Source organism: Scardinius erythrophthalmus, assembly GCF_964197995.2.
Source record: "Scardinius erythrophthalmus genome assembly, chromosome: 1".
NCBI lineage: Eukaryota > Metazoa > Chordata > Actinopteri > Cypriniformes > Leuciscidae > Scardinius > Scardinius erythrophthalmus.
In genome coordinates, this window is record NC_138221.1 from 63,018,158 (window position 1) to 63,033,307 (window position 15,150).

The 15,150-nt window shown below is 42.8% G+C and overlaps 1 protein-coding gene across 1 annotated transcript in view; it reads left to right on the forward strand.

Moving 5' to 3' along the window:
- The window catches only part of LOC308686988 (periodic tryptophan protein 2 homolog), a 44,426-nt gene extending 29,554 nt beyond the window's left edge, over window positions 1–14,872 (forward strand). Inside the window, exons 16-21 of the mRNA XM_081359146.1 lie at window positions 9,210–9,318; window positions 9,446–9,511; window positions 9,684–9,902; window positions 10,006–10,156; window positions 10,558–10,632; window positions 14,376–14,872. Of these exons, the coding sequence (XP_081215272.1) occupies window positions 9,210–9,318; window positions 9,446–9,511; window positions 9,684–9,902; window positions 10,006–10,156; window positions 10,558–10,632; window positions 14,376–14,550 (795 nt within the window). The 3' untranslated portion in view covers window positions 14,551–14,872. The remainder of the gene's footprint in view (window positions 1–9,209; window positions 9,319–9,445; window positions 9,512–9,683; window positions 9,903–10,005; window positions 10,157–10,557; window positions 10,633–14,375) is intronic.
- The last annotated feature ends 278 nt before the right edge of the window (window positions 14,873–15,150 follow it).

Below are 15,150 nucleotides of genomic sequence, written 5' to 3' on the forward strand. Positions count from 1 at the left end.
GTCACCCTTTCCTAAATTCCACCGCGTCTGGATATCATCATTTCAGAGCAGCAGTCTCAAGTGTCACATTGACGCAAGTAAAAATCAGTTTGCCTCATAGTCTGCCTAATTATTGAAAATGTTTGTGTTTTCATGAAATTAATTATAAGCATACAGTGTAGCCTAGGTCTAAAAAGGCATCTCAGTTATTGATTTATTTTCCACCTTGGGTCGTATGAAAGGCATACAAAAAAAAAGTGGGTCGCCGTAGGCAGAAGGTTGAGAAACGTCTCAGGTTACGACTGTAACCTATGTTCCCTGAGAACAGGGAACGAGACACTACGTCAGAATGACGCTATGGGGGAACGCCTCAGGCGTGACAGGTGTCTGAAATAAATATCAACTCACGTCAATCATGTTGACCGGCGACAGCCCGTGCATCATCAGCTTGAATGATGAGCGCGCGACCTGGATGTATAAAGGGGAGCCTTGCACACATGACAACATCCTATCGTCTGAAGGGACTGTTGCAGGCAGGCCCCGAGGCATGGCAGGAAGACGTAGTGTCTCGTTCCCTGTTCTCAGGGAACATAGGTTACAGTCGTAACCTGAGACGTCCCCTTTCGAAAGGGAACTCTACACTACGTCAGAATGACGCTATGGGGAACGATATACCAACGCCACCATGCTGAGGGGAGTGCATGCCCAAAGGCAGTGACAACTGTCCGAACCAGTAATTCAGAAACACTGGAACCACTCACCCTTAGGTCACATCGGGCTGTCAGTGACAGCACTCCCTACCGGTCATAGCCCAAGCTAATGAACCAAGAAACCGCCAGAACATAGTTAATTGGGGGTATATCTGGGCCAGCTCAAAGGCTTAGGACCACAACTTCCAATAGAAGGGGTCCCTTCCAGGGAGTGTGGCTAGGGGACCCAAGGGACTCCCAGCCAGTCACTATTCAGGGGAGCATGCCTCCTGAAATGCCACCAGGCTGGCCTGGTGATCTATACTAAGACTCACAGTCTGGCCATTGCCTGTCTGTCCAAGACAGAGCCTCTGGAAGTTGCCTTGGATAAGGCATCCAGAAACTGAAGGCCTGTAAAGCTGGCAGAAACCATTCAGTTCCGGATCACAGAGACGGGATCTCCCAGAGAGTGTGACTTAACCTCAAGAAACGACGGAAGTCGTCCACTCAATCCACGGGTCTACCCAGTGCTCGCTCCGAACACTGGGGAAGTAAGAGAGGGTTCAAAACCAGGAAGGTCTACTGAGACCTAAAACCTGATGACCCCCTCATGTGGGGAGCTCCAGTACATGAGGGCTCATATCAGGAAGGCCGGTGAGGCCTCTAACCTGGCGACCACAGTATGTGGGAGCTCATACTCAGGAAGGCCTGTGAGGCCTGAAACCTGGCAACCACAGTAAGTGGGAGCTCGTATTCAGGAAGGCCGGAGAGGCCTGTAACCTGACAGCCACACAATGTGGGGCTACCTTCAGAAAGGTCTAATGAGGCCTGTAACCACAGAATGTGGGAGATAGCCTGAAAGGGAAGCGCCTGTCGTAAAACATTGCGACAGAGGACGCATCTAGAGTGGGACCCAAGGTGAAGAACCAGAGTCTGAGCCACGTAAAAAAGGGAATGAAGCGGACAGCGCATATCCCTTACCATAAATATGGATTTTAGAAAGTACACGAAACGAAAGTGCGTGTACTTAGCCATTCTGAATCCAGGAAGGCCTGGTGAGGCCTCTAACCTGGCGACCACAGCATGTGGGAGCTCATACTCAGGAAGGCCTAGTAAGGCCTATAACCTGACAACCACAGTAAGTGGGAGCTCATCCTCAGGAAGGCCGCTGAGGCCTGTGACCTGACGACCACAGAATGTGGGGCTACCTTCAGAAAGGCCTAATGAGGCCTGTAACCACAGAATGTGGGAGATAGCCTGAAAGGGAAGCGCCTGTCGTAAAACATTGCGACAGAAGACGCATCTAGAGTGGGACCCAAGGTGAAGAACCGGAGTCTGAGCCACGTAAAAAAGGGAATGAAGCATACAGCGCATAACCCTTACCATAAATATGGATTTTAGAAGGTACACGAAACGAAAGTGCATGTACTTGGCCAGTCCAAATCCAGGAAGGCCTGGTAAGGCCTCTAACCTGGCGACCACAGTATGTGGGAGCTCATACTCAGGAAGGCCTGTGAGGCCTGAGACCTGGTGACCACAGTAAGTGGTAGCTCGTATTCAGGAAGGCCTGAGAGGCCTGTAACCTGACAGCCACACAATGTGGGGCTACCTTCAGAAAGGCCTAATGAGGCCTGTAACCACAGAATGTGGGAGATAGCCTGAAAGGGAAGCGCCTGTCGTAAAACATTGCGACAGAAGACGCATCTAGAGTGGGACCCAAGGTGAAGAACCGGAGTCTGAACCACACATAAAAAAGGGAACGAAGCGTACAGCGCATAACCCTTACCATAAATATGGATTTTAGAAAGTGCATGAAACGAAAGTGCATGTACTTATCCATTCTGAATCCAGGAAGGCCTGGTGAGGCCTCTAACCTGGCGACCACAGCATGTGGGAGCTCATACTCAGGAAGGCCTATTAAGGCCTATAACCTGATGACCACAGTAAGTGGGAGCTCATCCTCAGGAAGGCCGCTGAGGCCTGTGACCTGACGACCACAGAATGTGGGAGCTTGTATCCAGGAAGGCCGGTGAGGCCTGTAACCTGGGAACCACAGCATGTGGGAACCAATGATCAGGAGGCCAGACGAGGCCTGAGACCTGATAGTCACAATGCGTGGGAGCTCACATTCAGGAAGGCCTGATGAGGCCTGCATCCTGACATGTGGACGCTCACAACCAGTGAGGCCTATACCCTAGCGACCACAGTGCGTGGGAGCTCACATCCAGGAAGGCCTGGTGAGGCCTGTAACCTGACATGTGAAAACTCATAACCAGGAAGGCCTAGGAGGCCTGAAGCCTGGTGACCACTGAATGTGGGAGCTTAACACTCAGGAAGGCAGAGAGGCCTGAAACCTGGCGACCACAGCATGTGGGAGCTCATACTCAGGAAGGCCTATGAGGCCTGAAACCTGGTGACCACAGTATGTGGGAACTCACATTCAGGAAAGCCGGATGAGGCCTATAACCTGACATGAGGAAGCTCATAACTAGGAAGACCTGCGACCACGGTGTGTGGGAGCTCATACTCAGGAAGGCCGGGTGAGGCCTGTAACCTGGTGGCCACAGTATGTGGGAGCTCACATTCAGGAAGGCCGGATGGGCCTGTAACCTGACATGTAGAAGCCCATCACCAGGAAGGCCGGTGAGGCCTGTAACCTGGTGACCACAGTATGTGGGAGCTCATATTCAGGAAGGCCTAGTAAGGCCTGTAACCTGCGACCACAGTATGTGGGAGCTCATACTCAGGAAGGCCGGTGAGGCCTGTAACCTGACATGTGGAAGCTCATAACCAGGAAGGCCTGGTGAGGCCTATAACCTGGCGACTACAGTATGTGGGAGCTCATATTCAACCACAGTATGTGGGAGCTCATACTCAGGAAGGCCTAGTGAGGCCTATGACCTGATAACCACAGTATGTGGGAGCTCATATTCAAGAAGGCCTGGTGAGGCCTATAACTTGATAACCACAGTATGTGGGAGCTCATCCAACCACAGTATGTGGGAGCTCATAACCAGGAAGGCCGGATGAGGCCTGTAACCTGATGACCACAGTATGTGGGAGCTCACATTCAGGAAGGCCGGATGGGCCTGTAACCTGACATGTAGAAGCCCATCACAGGAAGGCCGGTAAGGCCTGTGACCTGGTGACCACAGTATGTGGGAGCTCATATTCAGGAAGGCCTAGTAAGGCCTGTAACCTGGCGACCACAGTATGTGGGAGCTCACATTCAGGAAGGCCGGTGAGGCCTGTAACCTGACATGTGGAAGCTCATAACCAGGAAGGCCTGGTGAGGCCTATAACCTGGCGACTACAGTATGTGGGAGCTCATATTCAACCACAGTATGTGGGAGCTCATACTCAGGAAGGCCTAGTGAGGCCTATGACCTGATAACCACAGTATGTGGGAGCTCATATTCAAGAAGGCCTGGTGAGGCCTATAACTTGATAACCACAGTATGTGGGAGCTCATCCAACCACAGTATGTGGGAGCTCATAACCAGGAAGGCCGGATGAGGCCTGTAACCTGATGACCACAGTATGTGGGAGCTCACATTCAGGAAGGCCGGTGAGGCCTGTAACCTGACATATGGAGGCTCATAACCAGGAAGGCCTGGTGAGGCCTATAACCTGGCGACTACAGTATGTGGGAGCTCATATTCAACCACAGTATGTGGGAGCTCATACTCAGGAAGGCCTAGTGAGGCCTATGACCTGATAACCACAGTATGTGGGAGCTCATATTCAAGAAGGCCTGGTGAGGCCTATAACTTGATAACCACAGTATGTGGGAGCTCATCCAACCACAGTATGTGGGAGCTCATAACCAGGAAGGCCGGATGAGGCCTGTAACCTGATGACCACAGTATGTGGGAGCTCACATTCAGGAAGGCCGGTGAGGCCTGTAACCTGACATATGGAGGCTCATAACCAGGAAGGCCTGGTGAGGCCTATAACCTGGCGACTACAGTGTGTGGGAGCTCATATTCAACCACAGTATGTGGGAGCTCATACTCAGGAAGGCCTCGTGAGGCCTATGACCTGATAACCACAGTATGTGGGAGCCCATATTCAAGAAGGCCTGGTGAGGCCTATAACTTGATAACCACAGAATGTGGGAGCTCATATTCAACCACAGTATGTGGGAGCTCATTTTCAGGAAGGCCTAGTGAGGCCTATGACCTGATAACCACATTACTCCTTGACAGTCAATTCCTGGGAGCTCACCTCAGGGAGGCCCAAGCGCTGTCCGGTTGCAAAATGGGGACTGTATGGTCAAGGAGGCCTGTTAAGACCTACTACCTGACCATCGAAAAAGTAAATCTAAAGATTTTCTTACCCAAAACATTTTGCCCCAGACTCTAAAACAGGAGACGTGGTCTGAAAAGAAACAGAAATATGTTAATTCACATTTTACAAAAAGACCAGAATTACACCTGCTCTTTTTGTTTGCTGCTCATCATTTTAATTCCTCAATTAAAATGCAGCCAAAAACACTGGATAACGCGATCTGGATGATAGGCTGAATTACTAAATATCTAACTTCTTAAAAGTCAGATAATATTCCATCATTTTAATTAGTGGTGGGCCGTTAGACTCTTATCGCGCGATAAAAAAAATATCGCCGTTAATCTATTCTCCAAGTTGGGTTGGGAGCTGGCTCAAGCTACACAAGCTATGATGACGCAATCTACCCGCGGCCGCGAGGAACACCCGGCTGCAACGCATCATATTCGTCGTCATCTTAAGTAAACACGGCTGAAAGTGAAAGCTGGTGTAAAAGATCGGTGCAACATCCATTATTTGGACTTGGTTCGGATTTAAGCCGTCCGACGTAGACTGTGTGGTGTAACAGTTCGGTAAGTTAACACACGATCCAGTGTGATCCGTTCTACCACCTCAAATTGAAAATGAAACACATCACTGAATACCAGCGCGCGTGTATTATTCCCAATATATCTTAGTGAGTGGTGTAGCACATAATCTCTTTTTATTAAAAGCGCCCGATTTTAAGAATCGTTGTTGTGTTTCTTTTTAACTGAAAAGACATCAGTTAGACAATATTCTAATTTTAAATTTGGGGTTTCATAAGCTCCAAGCCATAATAAACATTAGACCTACTTAAGTCTCTGCAGCTAGTGTACTTAAATTTTATTTATCTGCAAAATTATGTTGTATACTTACAGTTTTGCACAATATATGTTCTCAAAACTACATACACCCTTTCAAAAAAAATAAAAAAATAAAAAATACATTTAACAGGGTCTGTGTAACCTGTTCTGAAATGGTTTTATTATAATATCGTTATCGCAAGAGGCTGCAATGTATATCACAATATGGATTTTAGGCCATATCGCCCATCCCTAATTGATAGCCTAAAGTAGTTGATAATAACATAGGCCTACCTAATGTTGCCCACGTACGGTAACAGTACAGTAGTAACCTTTTAAAGTCTATGAGTAGAACAGCTTTCTCAAGCAGTTTGTGATGCATTTTGGAAACAGGAGATGAGCCCCTGGTCTAATGCGCCACCTGGCTTGAGAAACCCGTTCTCAAAGACTTACTTTTATAGTCATTATTTGGGTAGCACACATATTCTGAATGCCTTCGGCAGAATTCAAATGAGCCATTTTAATCTAGATTAATCTAGATTAATTTCAAAATTAATCTAGATTAATCTAGATTAAAAAAATTAATCTATGCCCACCTCTAATTTTAATTCATAGAATTAAATGCAGCCATAATCACCAGACAATACTGTTATAATATTTATTATACGTTCTCGTAATCTACACACTGCCTTGGCAAGCGCGAGAACGAGTCGTTAAAATATATTTGGCTTTCATCCCTCGAGAAGAAAGTCAACAGGTGCAAGGTTGAAACATCCGACAGCGCACGGATTTTTTCTTTCTCACGCGCGCCGAGATATTTCTTAATGAACACTGTCAGCACCCTCAGGAACTGCTGTGAACGCCTTGTACCCAAACAGTATTGTTTCACAAATCGCGTGCACCACGGGGCTCAGATGCTGAACCCTCCTCCCTCGAGAAAAGGGTCCGACGAGAGCGGAGCATTTTTAAATAAAAAACGCTCACAGTTTGCACAAGAGGCTCTCTCGAGAGCCTCCCGCGCGCTTCAGCGATATTCACAAAACAGACAAACAGTCCCTGAAGACGAAAAGATGTTGTCATGTGTGCAAGGCTCCCCTTTATACATCCAGGTCGCGCGCTCATCATTCAAGCTGATGATGCACGGGCTGTCGCCGGTCAACATGATTGACGTGAGTTGATATTTATTTCAGACACCTGTCACACCTGAGGCGTTCCCCCATAGCGTCATTCTGACGTAGTGTAGAGTTCCCTTTCGAAAGGGAACCCTGCTTTAAATAATTTTGAAGCGATCACATCATTATGAGCTGCGGCTCAACATTCAAACAAATACCGGTAGTGTTGCTGTTAGCAGTCAGAAAGAACGCATCTGGAATCAAGATAAGTGAATGATGTTTTATTCCACATCTCTGCGCAAATTGTGTGGTCCAGTTATTCCTAAATGGAGCAATCTTTACAAGTTTAAACTAGCTTTAGCTAAACTACCTAGGAATAACAATTATTTACTAGAGGACAAAAAAATATTGCTGCAGTCTATTTAAAAATATTAAATTTAATTGAATGATTTTAAAAAAATGGTTTTGAATGTATGATTCATTGACTCACTCATAACTACTTCACTTGTTTCATTACTGGATGAATCAGTGTTTTTGAACAAATCTTTTGAATGAATCATTCAATGTCAAATACTTCAATAGTCACTTGACGTCACCTAGTGGTGTAACGATGTAATCGATACAACTGTTATTTGAAACGCCATGTTAGTTTTAAAAGGTGATTTTGCTCTTTTGACTGCTAAGGTAGATTTCCGTGTTTATATCCAAACTATAAACTTTTATCTCCACTTCTGTGATAATTTGGATATTTGTAACCAGAAATAACAATACTGTGTGGTTCAAAGATGTTGCCAATAATAGCAGTGGGCATTTACATAGAAGTCTTAAAAGGGGTCATTGGATGCCCTTTTTGCAAGATAATTTTTTTGTAGCATGTTTCGTGTCATTTTTGTGTGTCTCCCTTTAAATGCAAATGAGCTGGTGATCCAGGCCCCTTTTCAAGAAGAGGGGGCAGAGCTTTAATAGCTCATACCAGCAACAAAATGGGACAGTCTCACGCACTGAAAATATTAGAAACTGTCAGTCGGACAATGATGCCTACAGAGCCAGAGAATATATGCTGCATTGAGATGTAACTGTAATTAAACTAAACTATGCCTGTTCTAACTTATGTTGTCATCTTACTTTTATCCACTATTAATACAAGCCTGCTGTAGCAGACCCCTTCCGAATGATGGCCAAAACTTTACTGATGAGTTTTATGAAGTTCATTGTACATCACACAAAACATGAAGCATCTGTTTTCACTCCAGAAAATCACTGTAAGAGCTGAATAAAACGGTATAAGAAGTGTGCATTAAAGTCTTATCCATAAACTAACTCTCTCCCTTTCATTATCATCAACATACACATCAAATTACACAAAAACACTTACAACTAACAGTAAAAAAATATATACAGAGCTTGTGTATTTTCGGGGGGTGCTTAATAAACTAGTAAAACATTGTTTATTATTTATTTTTAAATTTATATCCGTAATACAACTCCTATGAACTGTAATAAAGTGCACACTCTCACTTTCATTACTGCCGTAACTAGTATCGCTCCTGGGACTATAAGCTGGATCATGAACAGTTGGTACTGATCCATCATTGAGTAACAACTTTTTAGCAAAACCTGTGTTTTGTCCCTTTGTATTGACCCTTGTTCACAAAGCAGTTTGGTGTAAAATGATTCACTCAGACATAAACACATTTTATTTTTGAAGGGAATGTGGCCCCATAAACTTAAAGTAATCCACTGCGTCTTCAGCGTCTCTGATGTCGGAAGTAAATGAAGACTGTTATGTTCACTGTTACATCCAACAACTTTGCTAACAAGACATTGTTGCTGCTCGAGAACGGAGAAAATGGTGGACAGTGTACAACTGGCTGAGGGCGGAAACAATGCCTATACGCTGACAGTCCATCAGCGGGGTCATACTGCTCAGAAAATCAAAACGGCTTGATAATTGAGACGGTTAAGGTTTTTTGGAGATTTTTGGAGTTATTGTAGGGTGGTTGTGTCCACACACTGCTAGGACACATTCATATGCAAACACCATGTAAAATTTAATGTTGCATCCAATGTCCCCTTTAAAAGAGACCCACCTATTTAAACAGTGTTTAAATCAAAGGGCAAAATCCCTACTAACATTTATAAGTGCACCTCAGGAATCATAAAAAAATGCCGTTCATGACCACTTTAAAAAGTAGTTTCCTTTTTTTATTAACATGCCTCTAAATCAATTGTATTCATGCAATAATCATTAGATTAGCATTACAGAATTATTTTACACTAGCTTATATAGCAATTCTGTCATGTTCTTGTGTTTTCAGGAGTTCCTCGACAGGCGTAAGATGACAGAGTTTGGTAATCTGTCTTTAGTGGATGAAGGTACAGGGGATGGAGACGGAATAGAGCTCAGACTTCCCGGAGTCAAGAGAGGTGAGTCCACTCCTCATTTATCAATAAACCTGCCAATCAATTTTAACTAAGGGTTATGCTTTTAGGAGCATTGAAAGTATAATTGAATATAATGTTGCTCTAATGGCTTTCTCTCCATATCTCTCAGGTGATATGAGCTCCAGACGCTTTAAACCAGAGATCCGTGTTAGCTCTCTCCGCTTCTCACCTACTGGTATAGTTTTTGTCTATACAGTACAACACATTAAGAGCGATATAACAAATTGCACATCAGTAATCCTTTCAGTATATTTCTAAACATTACCAACATTCCAAGACTTCCCAACATTTTCATTAAATAATGAAATTCATAACGGAATGAAGTTTTGGCATTCTTCTCCGTTCAGGACGCAGTTGGGCAGCAGCCTCCACTGAAGGTTTGCTGATTCACTCTCTTGACGCTTCACTGGTGTTTGACCCATATGATCTGGACATGGATGTCACACCAAAAAGCATACGGCGACAGGTGACGAAAAAAGAGTGGGCATCTGCAATTTTGCTGTCTTTTCGTCTGAATGAAATTCCACTCATAAGAGAAGTTCTGGAGGCAGTCCCTTATGACCAAAGTGCGTTCCCTTTTAAAACGCTCACATCTGTTGTGATTTCTTGTAATATTCAAAATGCTTAATTTTCTTGTCATTCTTTACATGTTATTGTTTGATGCTTTAGTTACAGTGGTATGTAGCTCACTTCCAGATGTGTATGTGGATAAGCTTCTAAACTTTGTGGCCTCAACATTAGAGAAGTCCAACCACCTGCAGTTCTACCTCAGCTGGGCTCAGTGTCTGCTCACCCTACATGGACAGAAGCTCAAGAATCGGTCAGCAACATAACTCTTTTCAGAATAAGCTCACAATGGCTATTGAATTCTTATACTATTTGTGCCGGGGGGGTTGTGCCAAACAATTGTCAATCTCAACTATTCAGCTGTTACCCAAGTAATTGAAAACATGTAAATGTGTGTATACAGATGCTCTGTTCTTTATTTTGATATACTGCATGTTCTAAATGTTGAACGTTTTGGCTGGCAAATTTATTTAAAAAAAATGCTGGTGGGGAAAGAGTTATATATATATAAATATATATATACATATATATATACATATATTATCTTTTTAGATAATATATATAGATTAGTCCCATTTTGCAGTGCTGTATTCAGAGTATCAATATTGTTCTGTTGTTGGTGACCACCGTAAGACTGTCGTGTGTCATTTTCAGATCTGGAGCCATACTGCCTACTGTACAGCAGCTGCTGAAGAGCATCCAAAGACATAGTGATGATCTGTCCAAACTGTAAGCTTTTTTTCACAAATATTTACCCATTAAAAAATTCTAAAATAGAAATGTATGTATTTATTAGTTTTCCTTTCTTAGTAATTTTGTGGATAAAGTTTAAATATAGTTCAATTCTCTATGTAGTCTGAACAAAATTATAAACGCAACACTTTTGTTTTTGCCCCCATTTTTCATGAGCTGAACTCAAAGATCTAAGACTTTTTCTATGTACACAAAAGGCCTATTTCTCTCAAATATTGTTCAGAAATCTCTCTAAATCTGTGTTAGTGAGCACTTCTCCTTTGCAGGGGGGGGGGGGGGTCGGGTCAGGATCTCGTCACGGTATCTCTGTGCATTCAAAATGCCAATAAAATGCACCTGTGTTCTTTGTCCATAACATACGCCTGCCCATACCATAACTTCACCACCACCATGGGCCACTCGATCCACAACGTTGACATCAGCAAACTGCTCACCCACACAACGCCATACATGCTGTCTGCCATCTGCCCCTTACAGTGAAAACCGGGATTCATCCGTGATGAGAACACCTCTCCAAAGTGCCAAACGGCATTGAATGTGAGCATTTGCCCACTCAAGTTGGTTACGACGACGAACTGCAGTCAGGTCGAGACCCCGATGAGGACGACGAGCATGCAGATGAGCTTCCCGGGGGTTTTTACTGCATTGATTTTTTTTTTGGCGGCCGCCAAAGCCTTATTTTATCGGTGCGTGAGTGACTGCTGCGCTTGACGAGAGAAAGCCCCGGCCGCGCGCGCGCACTCTCACGTCTTCAAACAACACGAGCGCTGTCTTGCTCTCTCTCCCTCGCGCATATTAATCAAAATTATTTGACATGATAGAAAAAGGGCGGAAGACCGAAGTTTCACGTGGAGCATTCTGAGATTTTTTTTCTCCTAAATTACCGTGGAGTGTGAATTGTGCTAAAAAATAAACTACCAGGATAATCACACAACGCTTGCCGTATGCTACACGTCCACTAATGACACGTCCGATTCGCGAACTAATGACTCATTTGAACCGATTCACTTTAATGAATGGTTAAAACAACTGATCGGTAACACTTTACAATAATGTTCCACTTATTAAATTCTAGTTAGCACAGTTAACATTTACTATTAATAAACTGCACTTTGCTAATTTGTTAACCATTGTTAATGTTAATTTCAACATTTGGGCTACTAATAGCCTACATTATTGAAATATTTTTTTTTATTTGTTAACATAGTTAATGCACTGTGAAGTAACATTAATGAACAATGAACAGCTGTATTTTTATTAACTAAGATTAACAAAGATTAATACAGCATATTAATAGCAATAGAGTGCCAAGCAAAAAATGCAGGGACAGGTGTGTGGCAAACAATCAGGTTCAATTATTAAGGCTTTTAATCGGCAGGATACGTCAAATATAACCATACTGTCTATGAATATAACACCGCATACACCATCGCCAAAGAAGAGCTTGCCTTCACTAAATTTATGTCAAATGACAAATCATGTGCCAATATCATCGGGGTGAGATGATATAGAGCCAGAAGACCAAATTTCAAATCTTGGCCACAGGATGAAATAAAATCTGTTAATATATAATTTGTAGTTGTGGTGCTCCTTAATTTTTGGTCGGTGCTCCTTAATTTTTGGTGGGTGCTCCTAAATTTTTGCTGGTGCTCCTAACTTGAAGTTGGGAGCACCAGTGCTACCAAGTAAAAAAGTTAATTTCGAGCCCTGTCTTTGGTTATGCAAACCGATTGTTGCAGCAGCTGTCCGGGTGGCTGGTCTCAAGACGATCTTGGAGGTGAAGATGCTTTATGTGGAGGTCCTGGGCTGGTGTGGTTACACGTGGTCTGCAGTTGTGAGGCCGGTTGGATGTACTGCCAAATTCTCTGAAACGCCTTTTGGAGATGGCTTATGGTAGAGAAATGAACTTTCAATTCATTCCTGCAGTCAGCATGCCAATTGCGACATCTGTGGCATTGTACTGTGTGATAAAACTGCACATTTTAGAGTGGCCTTTTATTGTGGCCAGCCTAAGGCACACCTGTGCAATAATCATGCTGTCTAATCAGCATCTTGAAATGCCACACCTGTGAGGTGGATGGATTATCTCGGCAAAGGAGAAGTGCTCACTAACACAGATTTAGACAGATTTGTGAACAATATTTGAGAGAAATAGGCCTTTTATGTACATAGAAAAAGTCTTAGATCTTTGAGCTCAGCTCATGAAAAATGCAGACCTGCCAACCTGTATGCATTTTGCGTAGTGGATACGCATTTTGACTTCAAAGTACGCTGGTACGATTTGTCACTCTAAACTACACAAAAACCTGGTGACGCCTCTGTGCACGCGCTGTCCTCAAATCAAGCTACAGCAAAAGAAGAAGAGTTCGACCAATCATAGCGCTGGGTTCATTCCACAAATAGCAAGCGGGATGATTGACAGATGCGTAAGTCCTATCATTAAAAAGAGACTGAAAATCGACACCAATAAAGATTCCCGCTCGATCCCCCTTCCACTCCTGCCGTCTGACTGATTTCATAAGCGAGGACAGTACAGTACGGTACTTCTGACTCCTGAAGGTAAACGGCCTGGGGAGAATGTGGAAAGTTGATTGTTGAGTTAACTTAATCTTATGGATTCGATGATCACACATCACATGGATTACGTTATCTTAAAATACTCCGTTAAGTTATTCATGGTCACTCAGAAAAGAGGAAGACATTCAGTCATGCAAATAATAAAATGCTCAAGTAATGCTGAACCAAAAATCTTGAAATCGCTATGGCTTAGTGATTATGAAAGTGCTGTGATTTGTGGATGAGCCTACTGATAAGCGCGAGTCTGGAGAAACAGGCGTTTATTTATTTATTCATTCATTCTCAGCGTTGAGAAACGTATGTGTTACGTTATTGTGTTAATTATAATTAAAGTAACGTTATCTAATTATGTTACATATTATTTATTTTGTATGAAAACTAGCGCGTTAGTTATTTATGGATTAAAAAGTACCGTTGTATCAGTGCTGCACGAGCTCTCTCACAAACACCGTCGCACGCACACAGAGAGAAGATTATTGTAAAATGAAAATTGACGGGCTATAGTTTAAATTTTGTTCTTGCTTGTTTTTTTTCTGTCAAAAAGCATTTTGTATTATCCATCCCAGCTTTTAAAATTTGTTAAATGACGGACGTTTTACTTTTAACACAGCCCTCATATGTCGGATTCGTAACTTATACTTTATATTATTTTTAGAATTAGTGATTCGTTATGCTATTATTGGACTCCTGTCTATTCATTGTCAACTGTTTTCTATAAATATGTTTGTATTGGCTAACATTTATTCAGCTAATGCATGTTTAAAATGTGCAATGTTCAAATGCAAAGACAGCACGTCACAAATAGAAGACCCTTTCCCTGTGGTATTTAGTATCATATTTTGATATTGGAAAATAAAATCTTAATTGTACACAATGTTCCTATGTTTTTATATTTTTTTATATTTTTTGCAATATGCAATGCAATTATATAATGCGTGTGTCGTCGTCCAAACCACCCATACAATACATCCAACCACCCCCCCCCTCCCCCCCCGGCATCGGTTTGCAAAAAAGTTTTGCAGGGTTGGCAGGTATGAAAAGGGGGCAAAAACAAAAGTGTTGCGTTTATAATTTTGTTCAGTGTATATTTAAAACACACACCAGTTATTCATCAGGATTAAACATTTTCGTTTTCTTTCCAGTTGTGACTGGAACATTTACAACATTCGCTATGCCGCTGCTCTGTCCAAACAGAGAGGGGTGAAAAGAACAGCAACAGAGTCCCTCAGTGATGAAGAAGAGTCGTCATCAGAGACAATGGACTCTGCAGATGGTGAGGGGAATATGATGAATGAGCCTATAATGGTGGAAAACTGAAATGCATATGAACTTTTCAAATGAAACATTAGAGCCAGCACATCACCCAAATAAATGGAAAGCAGGTCAGGGCTAGGACAAGGAACAGGAGGAGATGTGTTCTGTTTTTTTATTTGTGCTGGTCTGTTTATTATGTCAATGTAAACAGGCATTCTGTACCTACAAACCTGCTAGAACGGACATGATGCATTTTAGATTTTTATATATAAAAATCTAAAATGTGCTCAACTATTGATAAACCTGTTGATAACTTTTTTTTATTTTATTATTATTATTATTATTATTATTCTTGTATCCTGAAAGATGTTTTGTTGTATTGTGTAAAAAATAAAATGATTTAAATATAGAAAGTGTTCAGAGTTTCACTTTAAAGGTGAACTAAGTAACTTTTTTACCTTAACTGAACAGCTTCGGAGTCATTGGAATTGTTATATTACTTATTTCGGGTTGAATAGTGGTCGTTTCGCACCCCCCTGGTGCCCGTGAGCGGAAAATACGCACTTGCAACTTTGAGCCGGCGGGCCGCCGGCCGCCGCATCAAGAAGTCTCACGTGATATCAGGTCTCGCGATGTAAACAATTGCTTTACGGCCAAATGAAA